The sequence below is a fragment of the Chiloscyllium punctatum genome, chromosome 15, assembly GCF_047496795.1.
Source record: "Chiloscyllium punctatum isolate Juve2018m chromosome 15, sChiPun1.3, whole genome shotgun sequence".
NCBI lineage: Eukaryota > Metazoa > Chordata > Chondrichthyes > Orectolobiformes > Hemiscylliidae > Chiloscyllium > Chiloscyllium punctatum.
The window spans coordinates 4,373,556-4,394,285 of NC_092753.1; the positions used below are offsets into that span (position 1 = coordinate 4,373,556).

General features: G+C 44.7%; 1 protein-coding gene across 3 annotated transcripts in view; it reads left to right on the forward strand.

Annotated features, from left to right (window-relative positions):
• LOC140485990 (E3 ubiquitin-protein ligase Midline-1) overlaps window positions 1–11,137 on the forward strand; it is a 353,278-nt gene extending 342,141 nt beyond the window's left edge. For all 3 annotated transcript variants that reach the window (XM_072584490.1, XM_072584491.1, XM_072584489.1), the window contains exons 9-10: window positions 6,645–6,852; window positions 10,632–11,137. In XM_072584490.1, coding sequence (XP_072440591.1) covers window positions 6,645–6,852; window positions 10,632–10,980 — 557 coding nt within the window. In that variant the 3' untranslated portion in view covers window positions 10,981–11,137. The remainder of the gene's footprint in view (window positions 1–6,644; window positions 6,853–10,631) is intronic.
• Window positions 11,138–20,730: the final 9,593 nt, after the last annotated feature.

Consider the following 20,730-nt stretch of genomic DNA (forward strand, 5'->3'; position numbering starts at 1 on the left):
TCCACACTGTAATGTAATCTAATCTAATTTAATCTAATCTAATTCAGAAGAATATCATAGAACAGGGGAAATGATATGAGAGGAAAGTGGTGATGGCTGGTAAATAGAGGCATTGCCATGGAGAAAGCACCAGTTAATGATCACTGACACTTAACAGCCAAACCCTGTTTAAACTTTAAACATGATTGCTCAAAACTTTGTCCCTGGAAATGAACATATTTCGAGCTGAAACAAGTGCAGTGTGTGTAAAATGTCCTGTCTGCAAAGACCAGGGCCCTGAGCATGAATAGGTGTTGATTCCTCACTGACAGGACAGAATTGGCTGTCCATATATTTCCGAGCAAACTCAAGATTCTATCCAGCAAATGTTGGACACCGTGTTGAGAGTTTTACAAGGGCGGGCTGGTTTGGTATGATCAATGCCTTGTTTATTGTGAACTGCCGAAGGACTATGCTGTTTCATCTCCGTCTTCAGGATGTATAGCCTAGGTACCTGGCCTCACACCAGAATATCCCACATTCCTCATTTGTGAGATGGGCACAATGGCTTTTAGAGTTGATGGTAGCATCCTCTTACTGACAAAACACTAGTTGTGTTGTTCCTGTATAGTAGCAGCTGGAAGCCACCTCTTGGTCCAAGTTTTGAGACATCTGATCTGAGGTAGACTGGACATTTTTCAGAATAATATTGATGGCCTTCGACCCATTTGTGAATTAGCTTGATACATAGCAAGAAATGATCTGTTCAAGGACATACCTCACACTATGGCATTTATTTTAACATTAAACTCACAGTGAAGAATTAACAAGACTAAAAGTTTCAACACCATGTGTCTTTCTTCAGCAATATCGCACCTTTTTAAAACTGACCATTTAATCATCATCTCGTTTTTTTCATTGGAGCTTGTTGTTTGGAAATTGTTTTGTAAGTTACAACATTAATTGACTATAGAGTCGTTTAGCATTTCCTGAGATTGTGGGCTGTACTTTAAATGTATAAGTTTGAGAATGTGTTGCTCGAAAAGCCTGACCTGCTGCGCTTTTCCAGTAACACACTCTCAACTCTGATATCCAGCATCTGCAGACCTCACTGTCTCCTCCTTTAAATGTATAAGGCAAGTCTTTCATGCCTGTCTTTGTTAAAATAGTCCTGTTTCCTTAACACTGTGAGAAAGACAATGTTGGATATTATGAAGAAGATCAGTAGATGATCACCACTTCCAAGTTTAAAGCTCAAGCTACATTTCAATGCTGATGGAACCAGTCTGGATAATGGTGTGAAGTTCAGGATTTCTGAATGTGTGACATCAGATATTTCAGTAAGACAGAACACCAGTAATTTCCAGGCTTGTTGGCAATCTTTACCTTACAGTGGATACTGTGGCTTGCCATTGGGGTAGAGTTTTCAAAGAGAAATTGTCTTGGTCTCCTATTGCAGCATTGACTGAGATTCCCCTCTTTGCCAGGGTAGACACCCCTTCATATTCTGCTGTAGTTATTGGTGACAATTTGGGACATCTCTTTTCCTACAGAGAATCAGCATCCTCCTATTTATGGAACTGATGTTGCGATTACTCCGTTTCTCTTATTAGGGTACTCTTTTCGCCATTGCATGCTTTCCTTTGAACTTAAATGACTACTAATTGAATGATACTGCAAAATAAATCCCCGATATAGTTGGGGATTCACTTGTCCAGTTTGCTGTTTAAATCCAATCGACCAAAGAGCAGATCCAATGAATAAGCAGGTCATGAAAAGTACAAAACCTGCGAGGATGTCCCAACATATCGTAGAATCCCTTTGGCCCAACAAGCCCCCACCAACCCTCTGAAGACAAACCTACCCAGACCAATTCCCCAACCCTACATTTGCCCCTGACTAATGTACCTAACCTCCACATCCCTGAACACTATGGACAACTTAGCATGGCCATTCCACCTCACCTGCACGTCTTTAGATTGTGGGAGGAATCCCACCCAGAGACTGGGAGAATGTGCAAACTCCACACAGACAGTTGCCCGAGGCTGGAATCAAACCTGGGTCCCTGACGCTGTGAGGCAGCAGTGCTAACCACTGAGCCACCATGCCACCCTTATTTTACATTCTTTTTGATAGATAAATGCGGATTTCGCTCGGGACCTCTGATCCTGGCACCTTGGGGAGAAGCATGTGTGTGAGGCATGCTATTTTCATCTGCATTTGTAACTTTAGGATATTTATCTGGGCCAAGTGTCAGCAATCCCCACAGTTCTGCAAGGGAGGATGTTACGGTGTTGCTGTTGGTCTGAGAGGCTAGTCATAGTAACAATGACTATCTGAGCTAGAGTCAAACTGTCACGGACAGGGCATATTGACCATAGTCTGGGCTTGCTGACTGCTACCCAACATTAGTATCTGAAGGATTCCACTACCAAATGATAGTCTGAAGACATTATTTATCACCAGAAAAGGTAAACATCTTATTGAGCAAGGCTGTATCATTTTAACAAAGAGCAACATGGTGGCTCAGTGGTTAGCACTGCTGCCTCACAGTACCTGGGACACGGGTTCGATTCCAGCCTCAGGCGACTCTCTGCGTGGAGTGTGCACATTCTCTGCATTGGGTTTCCCCTGGGTGCTCCCGTTTCCTCCCATAGTCCAAAGATGTGGCACGTTGTGTTCAGTGGTTAGCACTGTTGCCTCACAGCACCAGGGACCTGGGTTCAATTCCAACCTCAGGTGACTGTCTGTGTGAAGTTTACACGTTCTCCCCGTGTCTACATGGGTTTCCTCCGGGTGCTCCAGTTTCCTCCCACAGTCCAAAGATGTGCAGGTCAGGTGAATTGGCTGTGTTAAATTGCCCATAGTGTTAGGGATATGTAGGTTAGGTGTATTAGTCAGGGATAAATGTAGAGTAATAGGGTCGGGGAATGGGCTGCCTCAGGCCTCTTCCAACTCATTTAAATCATTTCCTAAGGGCTGCCCTTTTCATGTTTGTAATCATTCCCTTTTTCCCCATCCCCTTCTCCCCCACCTCCCCCCAAACCCCCTGAGTTTGGGGGAGGGGGAAAAGTACTAGAGATCTTGGGTTAACGTAAGGGAGCGGCCCATTTCTCAGGCACAAATCAGCCCAATCATTAGACAGTCCCAAGGCCACATCTATCCATGAACCCACCACAAGTTTTCCACCACCGAATTACTCAAAGGACCGGTAAAGCTTAGCCATGACTTTGAGCTGACTCTCAAACGGGCAAAAGTTTGGTGCCATACAGTTCAGTCAAAACAGGACTGTTTCCGTGGTAACGGCCCCATGAAAAACCATCGTTTTCCTGCAATGAGGACAAACTCTTGCAGAATCTGGAACGTTGGCCGTACAAAGCCAGCAACAAGGTGTGACTGCAGCATTGTTGTTCCTGAAAAACATTGGCATCAACAGAATGTGCATGTGTCTGTAAGCACTGGACACCTGCCTCATTCCTGATGAAGGGCTTTTGCCTGAAATGTTGATTTTCCTGCTCCCCGGATGCTGCCTGACCTGCTGTGCTTTTCCAGCACCACTCTAATCTTGACCCTGATCTCCAGCATCTGCAGTACCCACTTCTGCTTGCCCATCAGCCATGTTTTAGGAATTGCCCTCTTCCTATCTTGTGTTTACTGAATGTGACTTTGAAAGTGAGCCTCAAAGGAGGAACAGAAGGTGGAATGCGATGGAAAGATTTATGGAAGCACTTGCAGAACCTAGAAGACATGTCTGGTAACATTAAGGCGATGGGAATGAGAGTTTACTTAGGAAGAGAAACAGAATTTGGAGACTGGATTATAGAGAAAGGGGTGAGTAAGGCCATCAAAGGAGCTAAATGTTTTACATTTGTGGCACTGGGAGATGAGTAGAAACAGAGGTGATGGTGTGAGTGAGGAGACAAGTAGCAGATGGGCTGTGATGGCATTGTATAATGGGCTGTGATGGCACGAAGAGGTTACAGGAGCTCAGTTGAGGATCGGATCAGGTTTCACAGTTCAGCTTAGCTTGAATCAGTGGCCAGAGAGGGGAACACAGTTGTTAGCAAGAGAACAGAGTTAATAGCAGTCTTCAAAGATGCTCCAACAGAGGTCACCAAACTCAAAACATTAAGTTTGTTTTCTCTCCACAGATGCTGCCAGACGTCCTGAGTTTCTCCAGCATTCTCTGTTTTGTTTCAAAGATGCTGGGTTAGCCAGAACGTATTCTTAAAATCCCACCGTTCTTGGCCTTCGCCCTCACCCAAACCCTAAACCCATTAACAGCATCTGACTTTCTGATGAGCTGAACTCTTGCACCCTTTCAAAAGATCTTGTTTTCATTTATCTCCTGGACTGTTTGAAAGAGCTAATGGCCTTTAGTGTATGCAGCTGCAGTTCTGAGTGTGCTGGAGTAAAGCCAACCCTTCTGAGCAGAGGAACGAGAAAGCTACGCAGATGTGTGCTATCCCTGAGCTTTTAATCAAGGTCTGATTTTAACCATTCCCAACCCAGCAAGTGGAATCTTCCCAGCCTTGCGGAGAATTCAAAGGCGGGGACACAGGAACGTGTTGGGGCAGTGACACCCCCTCCCCCACCTACCGACCTCCCAACGATCCTGTCAGAGGATTGGAGAGGGTGGGAGACGGTCACCTTGGCACCTGTTTGGGAGCTGTGAATGGCAGATTGATCCGAGTGGACTCTCTGTTGGCCTCATCCCAGCGTCAGAGGGGACCCACATAAAGTGCGGAGCCTGTAGAGGCAGCTATCCAGCTGTGGGGTGGGTGACCATCATAGCCAAAGGCCCAGTGAGGTGGCTGTGGGAACCCCCCCCACCTCCACCTGCCTCCATTTTGAGTCCTAGTTGCCCCCTTGCCACAACAGCGTGTCTCCCAGGGTCCCCCCCCCCAGTTGGCTGTCCTCGGCTGCAGATGGTCAGCCTCAGGAACCAACCTGCTCACCATTTTTCATTAAAAGGGGGAGATGGAGTGGGCCATACTGTGGGGCCGGGCGTTGGAACTGGCCCCAGCAACCCAACCACAATCGAAACCAACAGGCGTTTGCATGTTGCTGCATTCATGGGGTCTGTCTTTGGGTGCTCCTGGCAGTCTCCAGAAATCTCAGAACTGAACCGAGACTCCCTTGGTCAGTCCAGGGCCAGACGCTTAGATTCATTTACACTCGTGTCTTGCGCAGGCTCCAAGTTTTGAGCAGCCCTGATAGTCGCCCTTAAAGGAAAGAAAGACTCCGAAAAGACCTCAAAACCTGTCCACAGTTGTTTTTTCCTTATCTCCTCCCTCACATATAAAGTGTGGGACACAGAACAGAGTAAAATTCAACAAGGCCCAAGGGACATAATTGACCACAGAAGCTCAACTGAGCCATTTTGCTCCCAGGTTAAATTTAGTTCAGGCCTTGTATTCTCTCTATCCCAGCAGGTCTTGGCCCAGGTGTTGCCATACACGCATCTTGGTTCCATATCTTTTGAAGTGACAATGAGAATGTGAGTGCTGTTGAGAAGAGACTAGCCGATGTTTAGCCTCCTGGATCATAAACCAACCGAAATGGTTAATCATATAACTACCTCTTGCACGCAGCTTACAAAACCATCACATGACCAGCGAAAGCTTCTTAGGAGATTCTTGAATGTGCATTGGGTAACAAGTGAATTATGACTGCATTTATATAGCTCCTCTCAAGACCTCATGATACCCCAAAGTGTGTTGAGCCAAGCAAAGACTGTTGAGTCACATTCATAATATAGGAGTCGTGGCTGCTTGCGTGTGCACAGCAAGATCCAACAGACAACAATGTGATCGCAACCAATCATTCTGTTTTGTTTTAGATGATTTGGGGAGTGGGATACCTGGCAGATCTCTGCTTCTCTTCTTCAAGCTGTACCATTGGACATTGGTCAATCTACAATTGAGAGGGGAGAGGGGACATTGGCTTATAGCTTCATTCAAAACACAGCACCTCTAGCTCCCCCCACCCATCCCTGAAACTGTGCTAGAGTTCTTGCTGAGATTTCTGTGCTCACGTTTCAGGAGTGGAACGTGAAGCCTCAATCTTCTGTCTTAGAGCAATGGTACTACCTGGTCAACCAGACCTGAGCACCTTGAAAGGCTGACTGCAGCTTGTAATTCGAGGGGGTCCCCCGAGACTGAGCTGGATAGCTCAGGAGCTGGGCACAAAATCTCGGCTGACTCTGCAATGCAGCACCGCGCAAGGGTTGCAGTGTTGCAGCCATCTTTTTGATGCAGTGTTAAACTGAAATGCCGTCTGCTCTGTTGGGTGGAAGTCAAATACTCCATCGAAGAAAAGTGACAAAATTACCCTTGGCATTCTGGGCAGTATTCATCCTGTAATCGGTATTTGTTTTAAAAAGAAACCAATTCCCTGATCGCTGCCACATTGGTCTTTGTGGAACCTTGCTGAGCAGAAGTGTGTTCCCTATGTCCCAACAGTGACCATTTCATTGGCTGGAGAGCACATTGGGGTAGCCCAAGGTCATGAAAGACGCCACCTAAATGCAGGTCTTTCCTGAGGATGGAAAGCAGTACGTGAGGCATGTGTGAGTGGCCGCCGGTAATGGGTGCTACCATGTTTTCCTACATCGATGGTAATGGCCTCTCCTTTCTTCTTGTACCTCCCCCCCCAACTCATAGGCCAGCCGTTCAAGCTAGATCCCAAATCCGCACACAAGAAGCTGAAAGTCTCTCATGACAACTTGAGTGTAGAACGGGATGAGACCACCTCGAAGAAGAGCCACACTCCAGAGCGTTTCACCAGCCAAGGGAGCTACGGGATAACCGGCAACGTCTACATTGACAGCGGCCGCCATTACTGGGAGATCCTCATTGGAGGAAGCACATGGTGAGAGCACGTACTGCAGTGGGGTTGGACAATGTTGTTAGCTGTGTCCTGTGTTAGTCACATTGCTGAAACTGATACCAGCTTTGTCCTGACGCTGTGCTCTCTGGAATATATCCTGAGACTCCCCTCCCTAACAGCACTGCAGAAGCCTTCACTATATGGACTGAGCTGGATTACAAAGGTGGCTCACTGCCACTTTCTCAAGGGTAACTTCTTGAGTATATATATAGGAGCTAATTTATCCACCAGACGCAATAGTCTCTAACAAAGCATGTCTACATGTCTTCTCCTCTCCACACCCCCATTTCCAAGCTTGCCCAAATGGTTGTTTCCTTTTTCTTGCGCTCGTTATGAGTACAGGGATGTAACAGGACTGATATAACCCCCTCCTCTATAATTGAAAAGGGAATGGAAGTCATAGATTATCTAGGAGAGGCCTAGTATAGGTTTGAGGCCAAATTACACACTAAGACTATATTTGTAAATCTGGGGAACTGGCTGTTGAATCAGATGCATCTGGTCTTCCAGCTTATTTCTACTGCAATGAGATATATAATTTTTGCAGAACAAAAGACAGTCTTTTTGCCAAAGTTTTTAGCTTTGCTGTCATCTGGACAGTGTGTAAGAATACCAGCTAAAGAGGAAAACGTGCATTTGTACGGCATGAGGGGAGAGGGATTGGCATGTGGACTCGAATTTGGTAGAGGTGATGCTATGAAGAATGCACCAGTTAATGATGATTGACAGTTATCTGCTCGGGTTTGTTAAAATTCTGAACCAGACAGGTTCACCAACTATCTCATTTCAGTAATACTAGAGTTCTGTACGACCAAACAACCAAATATCTGATTGGATCTGAAGTACAACAAAGTGATGCACAAAAACGAGTTTGCATATCTGGCTGCAGGTTATGTTTACAGAACAGAGAGTGGCTGTGAAGTAACTGGAAACAGCTGCCTTAATACAATGACTTTTGCAATGGAGACAAGTACCTTTTTGAAATGCTTTGTTCCTTCTTTAGCATTTGCGTTCATGAGAGGTCACTCTGGGAATGTGTTAAGCAGGAGCTGTGTTTGTCTGGGCAGACTCAGAACGTGGCCTTGGTATTCAGGATGGTCTGATGCCGAAGTCAACCCAAGTGCAAAGCCTTTACTGGCAGTTACTGGAGACAGCAGCTGTGTAAGCTCGGTCTCGGCCAGCATCGCCATCCCTTCCCCCCCCAACCTTGCAGCCAAACTGCCCAGAACCCGGGCTTCCCAACAGAGCTTCCTGTTTGCGGATTTGTTGGACATTGATGCGGTGTAGCTGGAGGAATTTCAAGTGGATCATTACACTGCTCACTGGAAACCCCTGAGGCCATTCAGTTGGGCCTCAAGTAATATTGCCTCAACGTCGTCACTAATTTCAGAACAGTCCAGAATTGTTCACTCCTCTATTTTTATGTTTCCCAGATTGTCATAAAGTGATGGAGTTCTTTTCTTTTCCCAGTCTTCAATACCCAGGGTCAGCAATGTGCTTTCCTGTGGTAATCGAAATGGTTTCTTTGTAATACAGTAATTTTATAAGCCATTCCCTCCCTGTAGTATTATGGGAAGTTAATATGCTAACAATGAGGACGCGACTCTGACACTAGCCGACTAGGATTCAAAGGGGAGCAGGATGGAAATGCTGTACAGAGAGCGAGAATTACTAGTGAAGTTTTAATAAATAGTTTATACAAAGTGAGTGTGGGGATCATAAAATCCTTAAACAGGCCCTTCAGCCCAACAAGTCCACACTGAAGAGTAAACCACCCAGACCCATTCCCCTACCCTAATGCAACTAACCTCCACAGTCCTGAACGCTATGGGCAATTTAACATGGCCAATTCACCTAACCTGCACGCAAGAAGCTGGAAGGAGGAAGCCCACAGAGACACAGGGAGAATGTGCAAACTCCACACAGATAGTCAACCGAGGCTGGAATCGAACCTGGATCCCTGGTGCTGTGAGGCAGCAGTGCTAACCACTGAACCACCATGGGATGGTGATGCTGCCTGAGATCGAGCTTACACAGCTGCTGTCTCCAGTAACTGACGCACAAGGCTTTGCACTTGGATTTACCTCGGCATCGGGGATTATTTTTAAAAAAGGAAAGGTTGGAGTGGCTTCAAATAGTGTAGGACACCCAATGTCCAAGGGACCCATGGTAGATAAAATCCCAGAAGGGGCAATGTTGGAGACTTACGCCTTTAGGAGTAATGATGTGGAGAGTATCGTATAGTCTGTTAGCTTCAGTATTCACCCAAAGCACTCCTCACTGCCATGGCATCTACTGTTCCACAACATTATTCCTCAGGTAAATTGTTTCCAGCAAATCACAAAAAGAACCCTTCAGCGTTGATTTAGGACCTCCTTCACTGTAAGTCACTTATTCACAACAGCTTTTCTGTGCAGTCGACTATAGCTTCTTCACAACGCTTTGAGATCCACTTCAGACACTTGAGAACACCATCTCCAGGCTGACACCCACTTTAAAGATACTGAGTAAAACCCAACTCTTTGCTCAAGGCTTCAGTCACTCTGTCCTGGTGCTCTCTTCATTAGCTGGGCATCGACCTTTGTCAAATAGCACTTCCACGTAGTGCCTTGTGAAGTTAATATTGTTACAGAAATGCAGAAGGTTCACTACATGGATATCCTAAATAGGCAAGTGTGAAAAGTGTGAATTTGACAGGGTGACCTTCTGTCTGCCAGCAGACTTTGTGAAATATGTTCTCCTAGCCAATTATAGTTTGCCTGTTTCCAAGGAAACCAACTCTTTCTCTTTGTAGGAGAGGGTACGGGAGAGAAGGCAATGTATATGTGAGTTATTTCTCAAACTCTCCTCTCTGACACACCACAAGGTGGTCTTGAGAACTTGCTGTGGTTTCCTATCCATGCTTTGTAATTTACAGCAGCCTGAAGCAGCCCACTCTGAGCACAACCTCCTCATGTCTGCTCTCACAGATTTTACAGTAAACGTAGGAACAGACAGAGGCCATTCATCCCTTTCAACCTATCCTGGCTCCATATCGCCTCACATTTGTTGTTAGCAAAGACCGACTGGAGTCAGATTTAAAATGATGAATTGAGAGTCCACCAGTTTGTGTCTGAGGTGAACATCCCACCACCCACTGAGTGAGGCACCTAGTGTTTCCTGTATTTTCTGACAAAGGGCAGTTCTCAATTTAAGGGCATATTATTTTGTTGTAAATTGCCTGACTGGTGGGAAAAGATTCATTCTGTCTATTCTATCAATTCCTTTCAAAATCCTAAAACCTTCATCAAATTACCCTTTGCCCCTCTGTCATTTCGAATCTAGTTTATGTAATCTCCCCACATAATCCGCTCCTTGGACCCCTGGAAACATTCAAGTGAATCTCTGCTGCATTCCTACCAGTCTGAGTGTAAAACGGGGTGCCTAGAACTGTACAAAATATCCCAATGTGATCTAACCAGAGCCAAGTATAGTTATGGGAAATCTTCCTCTTCCCTGGCTGATCTGTACTTAAACTTAATTGGCCCACGTTGGTTATATATTGCTTGATAGCTATACCTGTCATCGTTTAAGGGGAAGCTGGATATGTGGACGGGAGGAGATGATAGAAGGCTATTCTGAAACAGTAAGGTAAAGGAGACCTTCGTGATCCATAAATCCCTGTGGATTGAATGGCCTATGCTTGGGCTAAGAGTTCAGCATCATGTGACTGGAAGCAGAGCAGCGTGTGGAGAGTCAAACCATTTTAATTTTATTTCCAGGTATGCAATTGGGATCGCCTACAAGTCAGCACCAAAACATGAGTGGATTGGGAAGAACGCCTTCTCCTGGGTCTTTTGCCGGTGTAATAACAGCTGGGTTGCAAGGCACAATAGCAAGGAGATACCTGTGGAGCCCTCACCCCACCTCCGACGCTTGGGTCTTTTGCTGGACTACGACAATGGATCTTTGTCCTTCTACGATGCCGTTAATGCTCAGCACCTGTACACCTTTGACATTGCATTTGTTCAGCCTGTGTGCCCCACCTTCACTGTGTGGAACAAAGCCCTCACAGTCTTAACTGGTCTCCCTATACCGGATCACCTGGATTGCACAGAACAGGTACCTTAGTCAGCGTGTGGTGAGCGAGGACTGCAGTTCCTTGCCTTTTCAATGGGAGTGCGTTGCACAGTTGACTGGAACTGCCTTATCCAATCAGACTTCATCTCAGTGTCCAGGTCTAGCTGGGAGTTAAAACAAAACATGTGCTTTCCTCTGCACTCCCCCCCCACCCCCCCCCCCCCCCCCCCCCCCCACCCCACATCAGCTCAGTTCCTGGCTATATTTACCTCTTGCTCTCAGCCGTTCTTTGTATTTGTGTCCTTACCTCCCAATCGTCCTTTAAGGTGGCCGATTCCAGTCAGAAAATGAGGATAGAAAGCTCGTCAGGCAGCCAGATTGCACTGCCCTCCTCAGAGACCTGGGCGGGGGGTTTAATTGATCCCCAATGTGGTTTGTTGCAATCTGTTATCAGAATGCAACCCCCCCCCCCCCCCAACAGGATTTTGCGAAGCTTGGGAAATCAGGGTGCAAAGTTAAATAGCTTGAGGTAGTTGGGCCTCTCCCTGTGCTATTTCCAGCATTTACCACCAGCATTGGTGTTTCCTGATTGTGTTGCTAGTCTTGACCCAAACTGTTTCGCTGTCACTTTGTGATGTAACTCTGCTTGCAACAGGGACTCAACCTAACCCTGTCTGCTCCTGCTAATCCCATTCCCTCTGATGGCTCACAGGCCCACCCAGACTTCCAGCTGTCCAACCCATTTGTCAGTTGTATTTATTTAATTTATCCCTTTCAAAAGAGGAACAAGATGTTGGATATCATCCAACTCTTTCTGGATACGGGGTATGTCAGCCGTAATTCCAATCCCATGCAGAGTTGAAGGCTGGTTTGGATTCGTGGTTGTGCTGTTGGGTGAGATTGGCCTTATTGTCAGAAGCCACATGGGTAAACTCCTCTTGCGCTAAACCCCAATTGTTTTCGAGCACTCCCAGATGTCCAAAATCTGCAGCATCTTTTATTTTGACAAGGCTTATTTCCTGTAACAACTGGCAGGTCAGAACTCGCACTTTCTCCCCTCTGTTTTCTCAGTCAGGGCTTTACCATGTCACCACGACGCCAACTTGAACATGGCTGTTTCCTTCCTCGATGAATAATTTTTCAACCCTTTTGCCAACGGGAATGAGCTGTGGGAATAATAATTCCATCTTTACAACCTCCTTTGTTTGGAGCTTCGGAATGGAGAGAGGGTGGGTAATCAAGGGCAGGGCTTCATATTCCTGAAGTGTAAATCTGGTGCCCATTAGCCTGTGCCCCAACTTTGGCTAATGCTAGTGATGAGCACTCCAGCCTGTTCCACCCACACATCCATGTTTACTTTTATACTCGCTTTACCCCCCCTGAGGAAATTATACCCATTGATGTTCCACGTTTGGCTCAACACTCCTTTATTTTGTACTCACTCATATAGGGGGATTTATAAATTATTTATATAAAATGGGTTTTTTTTGGACTAAAATTGTAGAACTTTTTGCTTTTGCACATTCAATGTTTACTATCGTATTTATGTGTAGGTGATTTGTTGGGGAGTTGAAATATATGAAAAGAACATTAAGAGAGAAACTATGGATTTTCCAACGGGGCTGTTAAGAACTTTTGTATTGATTAACAGGAAGCTGTTCTGGACACAGTGTGCAGTGAATGATAAGGTTCATTCCAATTATAGATCATTCTCTCGACATAGCAAATGTGCAACAAAAACGAAACTGAGCTGAACTGGCCTTTAAAGAGACAATATCCTGTTTATACACAACTGCACTTCGAGGTGGACCTCGCTAATGTCTCTGCACAGAGTGAGGACATACAGAGGTTCGTTCATATCCAAGATCTGGTACTCTGATCTGATTTCAGTGGTCAAGTTGGGAACCTCTTCTGTTTTTAATGGGACGTGACTTTAATATGAAACTGTATGTTGGTTTAAGTAATTGCTATGGGGACATCCGTATCATTGGCCTGGCCCAATCAGATTTGGGTCTGGCATCTGAAATAGAGTACGGGCCTCAGAAATCAGCACGGCTGAGTTTATCGAAGGGCAAGGGTTAAATTAGCAAGAAGGGTTGGGTAGACTTAGTTTGTATTTCCCCGGAGCTGTTGAAGATCGAGAATCACTGAACTGGAACTCTACATTGATTTGATATGGTGGGTAAAAAGTAACTGTGAGAAGTCCAGGACCAGATTGACAGAATCTGGAAATTAAACACAGGCTATCTAAGGGAGAAATCGCTCCTTGCAGAGAGTGGTGGAAATCTGAAACCTGTCACTCAAATGGCTGTTAAATTGAGATTTTCAAGACTGAGTTTGTTCAGTTCTTGTTGGGTAAGAACACTGAAGGGTATGACACAAGGCAAAGTAAATGGAATTGAGATACAGAGCAGCCATCATCTTAACTGAATGTCAGAGCAGGTTAGAGGGGCTGACGGGCCTCTTGTCCCAATGTTTATGTATCATAAAAATCTTGTTATTGCAGCTCATTGAACATTACAACAGGATACACACATTATAAAACACGGTAAACCATTCAGTTGGGATTTAAAGGGATATTGCCTCTTTAAAGTTGTGGCAATCTCAAATTAATCCAATGTTCATTTGTATCTCCACTGTGAACATTTGTTGCTTGGTGCAGTTTTCATTTTTAAAATGAGCCAGTTCTGAAATGCATGTTGCATGAAAATACAGTTGTGTCTCATTGCAGAACTGAGCACATCTCTGGGCCTTATGCTGCCTCTGTTTCAAGAACCCTGTGACAATTTCTGTAAGACTGAGGTGGTTTGTCTGGCTTGGGCCAAGGCTGCAGATCAGAGGACAAAGGTACTAGATTGCAAGTGAATCTCTGAAATGAGACTGCACACAAGGAGTTAATAGGGAAATATGTTAATGTCAGTGTTGCACTGCAAAACAGTTTTTTTAAAAAAAAGCTGTGACTACCATTGAATGTCGCCACTGTTATTGCAAGTTTTCAAAGGAAATTGTTCCTCACTGATTGATTACCTTTTGGACTGAGGAAGATGACTGAGTACTCAGGAGCAAAAAAAACGACTGTCAGGAGTCCAGGAACTGCATTACTTTGCAAACTGGTTTTAAAAAGGCAAGACAAATGGACTTAAACATATCCAGTTACAAATCCTGCATGTAATTGAACTCCTGGGAGTGAATGCAAGGTGCACTGTGGTGTTGGGATGCCGAATTCAGGCATTGAAGCAGGTAACACAATCTGTTCATGGATGACGTCGCAATGACCTCTGTTTGATTGTGCTGGTTACTGTGTGGAAAGGCACATTATCTTCTGCTAATCAGTGGAGCCTCTGGACTGCAAACTGCAACGGTCACTTCAGGCTGGACTACAAAATGAGCCGTTCAGTATGAGCCAACACATTCCTTCCTGTGGACTGCTAATGATTAACATGCTCAATAATAAAGTTGGCATTTGGACAATTGCATTGCACTCCACTGTCGAGGCTGCTCCCCTTCACTGTTGTTTTTCATCAGTTTAGACACAGCTCAGTGGCTGGAGGGACATTTTCATGTATTCAGTGTCAATAGACGCACTCCACCACCAGCTTGATTTTATTTTTGTTCTTTATGATTTTAATGAAGCAGCCTGTGTTTTTTTTTATATATTTTGCAGTACTGAATTCAATCCCTGATTCCAGAATAAAGGACTATTCATGTCGAGTCTAATTTCTTTGTGTGTGCGCACCAGATTTTGTTTATCAAGATTAAACCGGCAGCCCAGAATGTCGAAGCGTTGTGTTCAGTATCAAGCAGAGTGGTGGGAGGTAATGAATTTCTCAAATTGGCGTCAGCATTGATCGCATTCTCCCACTGCACAGGCTTGATGCAGGAGTGCTGCACTGTCGCAGGGACTGTCTTTGACACAAAATCTTAAACCAAGGGTCCTTCTGACTTCCGAGGTGGACGGGAAAGATTTCATGGGAGACAAGGCTGGAAGAACGCAGCCAGCCGGGCAGCATCAGGAGGCGGAGAAGTCAATGTTTCGGGTGTAACCCTTCTTCAAGCTGACTTCTGCAGTGTTCTTCCGGCCTCCTGCTTGTCTCCCTTGGATTCCAGCATCTGCAGTTTTTCTCTCCAGGGAAGATTTCATGACGCTGCTCAGTGAAGTATCTGGCTGGTATGCGTCATGAGAACAGATGGCCTTGCCATTATCGCTGGCAGGGTGGAGAACAGGTGAGACTTTGCTGTGTGCAAATAGCAGCCATGGACAAGGAACTACCTTTCAAAGGCTGTCAAGCAGTTTGGATGATGCTGTGTCAAACAGACACAAGAAATTATTGGAGAAACAGCAGGTCTGGCAGCATCTGAGGAGAGAGACAGAGAGACACAGTTAACATTTTGAGTCCAAAACTGAGGGACACACTGAGTTTCTCTAGCGATTTGTTTTTGTTTGTTTCAGGTCGCCAAAGATCCGCAGTTCTTTGTTGGATGAGGTTGAGAATGTGAAAGGTTTGTCAGTTGGGTGGCATGGTGGCTCAGTGGTTAGCACTGCTGCCTCACAGCGCGAGGGTCTAGGGTTCGATTCTGGTCTCTGGGTGACTGTGTGGAGTTTGCCCATTCGCCCCATGTTTCCTTTGGTTGTTCTGGTTTACGGGTGGCATGGTGGCTCAGTGGTTAGCACTGCTGCCTCACAGCACCAAGGTCCCAGGTTTGATTCCAGCCTCGGGCGACTGTCTGGTGAAGTTTGCACATTCTCCCCGTATCTGCGTGGGGATGCTCTGGTTTCTTCCCACAGTCCAAAGATGTGCAGGTCAGGTGAATTGGCCATAGTGTTAGGTGCATTAGTCAGAGGGAAATGGGTCTGGGTGGGTTACTCTTCAGAGGGTCGGTGTGGACTGGTTGGACTGAAGGGCTTGTTTCCACACTGTAGGGAATCTAATCTAAGTTCTTTCTCTCCTCACAGACTTTTATTTTGTTATGTACTGCTTTAAGTATATGGTTTCTTGATATCAGACTGGTGAAAACTACCTCTACATACCTAACCTTGTGGAAATTTCACCCTAGCTGATTCCTGAACCCCACACATTTGAGACATGTGGTGACTTGATGTAGAAGATCAAATAATCCTTTTCTCTTACCTTTGAGAAACCTTTTTGCAAATTGGTGTAGTTTAGCTTCTTTCATGGAGGTAGCTGATGGTTGTTATTTCTGAGTGACCCAGTTAACATGCTTGTTGGAAATGGAGCACCATCGTTAACATGAAAGGAAACTTTTCCTTGTGCTTCCAGTAGTTTGTTTGAGGTGATAGTAAATTACATTATTAGAACAGCTCATTCTCAAGCTGATTGCAGTGTTGAAAATTTGAGAGTGTGGTGCTGGAAAAGCACAGCAGGTCAGGCAGTATTCGAGGAGCAATCGATGTTTCAGGCATAAGCCCTTCATCAGGAAACGTTGATTCTCCTGCTTCTCGGATACTGCCTGACCGGCTGTGCTTTCCCAGCACCCCACTCTCGACTCTGATCTCCAGCATCTGTAGTTCTCACTTTCTCCTCCAATGTTTAAAAGGCATTTAGATAGGTACATGAATATGAAAGGTTTAGAGGGATATGGGCCAGGAGCAGGCAAGTGGGACTAGTTAGGTTGGGATTACGTTTGGCATGGACTGGTTGTTCCGGAGGGTCAGTTTCCATGCTGTGTGACTCTATAATTCTATGAAATCTTTGCTGTCAAAGCCACTGTGTATTGGCCATTTCTATTGGTCTGAAGAATGTGGCAGAGGGCTGTCATCTTCAGGGATGTGGGACAAGGGCAGGGATTAGTGCCTATTTAGTGGTAATTACGTTGGTACAGACTTGATGGGTCTTTTCTGTGCTCCATGAATCTTGAACCATTTTGATCCAATATACAGGCTGACATGGCCATGTGAGGGGGTTGGGGGGGAATGAAAAGCCTTGCTTTACTAAGGGATGGGAGTCACATCCAATCAGATGAGGAAGACTCACTCCTTTACCTAAAGGAGGGATTTGAATCCAAAATTCTGGAGCTGAGGACTGCAATTGCTCCAGGAGATAATGGTGAAGGTAGAGAGAGAGATGTGCTTGAAAATTGGTCCCGGATGTGTGGTAGGTCTGTCACATTTAGACTGACTGTCAGAATTCAGCTCGAAGAATACAACAATGAGTTGATCTCCTGCCCCACGCCCCCCAACCACCCACATCAAAAGATATATTCAGTGGGATGGCTTCCTGCTTCTCTATAAAATTGCACCTTTAACACTATGAGGCTTTGCAGCAGAAGTAGGCTATTTGGCCCATCTGATCTCGTTTGCCATTTATTGAGATCATAACTGAACGGATAGTCCTCAACTCCATGTTCCTGCCTTTTCCCCATAATTATTGAAAATCTGTATCACAGCTTTGAATATATATAGTAACTGTCTGCCACTCAGAAAAAGATCCATTTATTCCTAAATTGTTTCCTATCTGCTCAATCTATTTCAGTACATACCACACACGTTAATTTTGCATACTAATCTCTAATCTCTGGCATTATCAAAAGCCAGCTAAAAGTTGAAGTAAACCATATCCACTGGATTCCCCCTTATCAACTCGACTAGTTACATTCTCCAAATTCCAGATTTGCCAAGCATGACTTACCCTTCATAAACCTCCCACATGCTTCATTCGCTATGAGGTGAAGGCTCACATTTCATTTGCTTTCCCTATGACCTGTTGAACTCAGATGCTAGATTTCTGTGATTATGCAGGGAGTTCCCTCCGATCCCTCTCTGCTGTAGCTTTCTGCAGTCTTTCACCATTGAAATAATATTCAGCTCCTCTAATCATGCTGCCAAAATGCATAACCTCGTGTGCCACATGTCAAGATGTTCCCCACTTGGCCTATCTGTATCCTTCTGTGTTCCAGCTTGCTTTCCCATCTATTTTTGTCTCATCCACAAGCTTGGTGCCAGTACATTCATTTTCCTCATCCATGTCACTAATATATATACTGTAAATAATTGTGGCCTCAGCACTGATCGCTGTTGGACTCCACTGGTTACAAGTTGCCATCCTGAAAATGCACCGCTTATGTCAACTCCGTCTTCTATTAATTGTGCAATTTCTATCCTTGCTAATACATTATCTAAATACCATGGGCTCTTGTCTAATGAAGTAGTCTCACATTATCAACACTGTTTGGAAATCTAAATATATTACATCCACTGTTTCCCTTTATCTATCCCATTTGTTAATAATTCAAATAATTCCAGTAAAATTGTTGGGCAGAATTTCTCCTTTAAGAAGCCGTTGCTGACTCTGTTTGATCATGTTATGTATTTCTCAATGCTCTATTACATCCTTTATAATGGACTTTACACTTTCCCAATGATCGATATTAATCTAACTGGCATATAATTGCCTGTTTTTGCCTCCTCCCTTTTTAAAATTATAGTGATGTATTGGCAGCTTTCCAATTGGCTGGGACTTTCTAGAATCTGAGGAGTATCCGCTATCTCTGTGGCTATTTCCTTTGTTATCTTAAAATGAATCCAAGTCAACTTCTAAGAATCTTTTGATTCTGGAAACGTCCCAGGGGACGAGAAAGGTGGCAATGTTTCAATTCTATTCAAAATGGAAGGAGATGAAAAAGGTCACTTAGTTTAACATGTCATTGAAAAAATGTTACTCCATCATTGTTACTAATGTTGCAGGAAATTGCCCCATATACAATTTATAAATTCTCCTTTGTGGCTATCCCATCAATTTGATTTTCTAAACCTCTGTGAAGATTAAAATTCCCCATGATTAATGTACTGCCTTTTATATGCCTTCATTACCTCCTGACTTATCCTCTGTTGTACAATATAGCTACTGATGGAGGGCATGTAGGCTGCCTTCACCCAGTATCTTCTTCCCCTTTGTTGTTTCTTGCCTCCACCAATACAGATTCAACATCTTCCCATCCGAGATCATTTCTTGCTGTCATACTTGTTCTATACTTGTACTAACAAAGCTATCCCACCCCATTGCCTTCCTGCATGCCCTTTTGTAAACAAACCCCTTACGTGTGAACTTTCCTACTTCAATCTCATTACAACCATGTCTCTCAGAAAAGAATTGCCAGGATGTTACCGGAAACGGAGGGTTTGAGTTATGAGGAGTACTGTGTGCAGTTTTGGTCTCCTTGCTTGAGAAATACTGGCCTGAGGAGAGGTGCAGAGGTGACACGTGAGGTTAATTCGGGAGTTGAGGGGGTTGGCTAATGTGGAAAGACAGTGGACTGTGGTTCTATTCATTGGAACTCAGAAGACTAAGGGGGATCATATAGAAGCCTATAAAATTATGAAGGAAATAGATACGACAGAAGTAGGGAGGACGTTTCCACTGGAGGTTGAAACTAGGTCAAGAGGGCATAGCCTCAAAATTAGGGGGAGCAGATTGAGGACTGGATTGAGAGGGAACTTCTTCACCCAGAGGGTTGGGAATCTATGGAATTCCCTGCCCAGTGAAGTAGCTGAGGCTTCCTCATTGAGTGTTTTTAAAGATAATTTTTTGAACAGTAAAGGAGTTAAGGATTCTGGTGAGAGGGTGGGTAAATGGAGCTGAGTTCACGAGAAGATCAGCCAAGAACTGATTGAATGGTGGAGCAGGCTCGATGGGCTGGATGGCCTACTCCTGCTCCGATTCTATGTTCTAAAAATAGGCTGGAACCTTTCACAGATGTCAGAGGCTGAGGGGTGACCATATAGAGGTTTATATAATCATGAGGGGCATTAAATAAGGTGAATAGCAAAGATCTTTTTCTTAAGGTGGGGAAGTTCAAAACTAGGGGCCATATTTTTAAGGTGAGAGGAGAAAGATTTAAAAAGAACGAGGGGCACAGACAGTGGTTAATGTGTGGAATGAACTGCCAGAGGAAGTGATGGACGCAGATACAGTTAGAACATTTAAAAGACATTTGGATAAGTTCCTGAATAGGAAAGGTTTGAAGGAATATGGGCCAAATGCAGGCAGGTGGGACTAGTTTAGTTTGGGAACATGGGTTGGCGTGGACTGATTGGACCAAAGGGTTGTTTTCCATGTTAGGTGACTCAATAGCTAGAAGATGGAACCCATCAACCATGATATGTGCTATTAATTTGTTTATTTAGTTCTGAATGCTACACACATTCAGGTAAGGATCCATTAATTTTGTCTGATCGTCTTTGTTCCCATTGACTCTATTACTGTTTTTCTCTGTTTTTACACTCTGTCCCTATCTGCCCACTCTCACAATTGTTATTCAAATAGTTGCCAGGCATTGCTGCCAGAATCCATTCACTTTGTAAACTAATGTTTCCCCTCTTCCAAACCCTCCCCTGTCTCTGATTAGTTCAAAGCCGTCTCTACACTCCGAAAAGGGAACTGTGCAACTAATGATGCAAAATACTTTTGGATCTACTGCACTTATCCTGGAATGTCCCATTTTACAGTATTGCTTTTTAATTTACGGTGCTTGGTACAACTGTACCATGTCCCAAGGCTTTATTAAAACCCAGGCTGTCAGTTCTGAAGTGTGGTCACTTGTTATAATGTAAGATCTGGAACAACCAATTTACTCACCATTAGGGTCTGACAAATGGCGAAGAAACCTGTCAGCAGGAAAAGTTGGTGTGTGAGGCCCGGCAGCTGACTCCATGCAAGGAGTGGGCACTCACTACCTGACTGTGGTGGCACAGTGTGATCGAAAGGTGAAGAGTAGCTGCAGAAGTATTGTCTCTTCATCTACATCTCCTTTTGAGGGTGTGGTGCTGGAAACGCACAGCAGGTC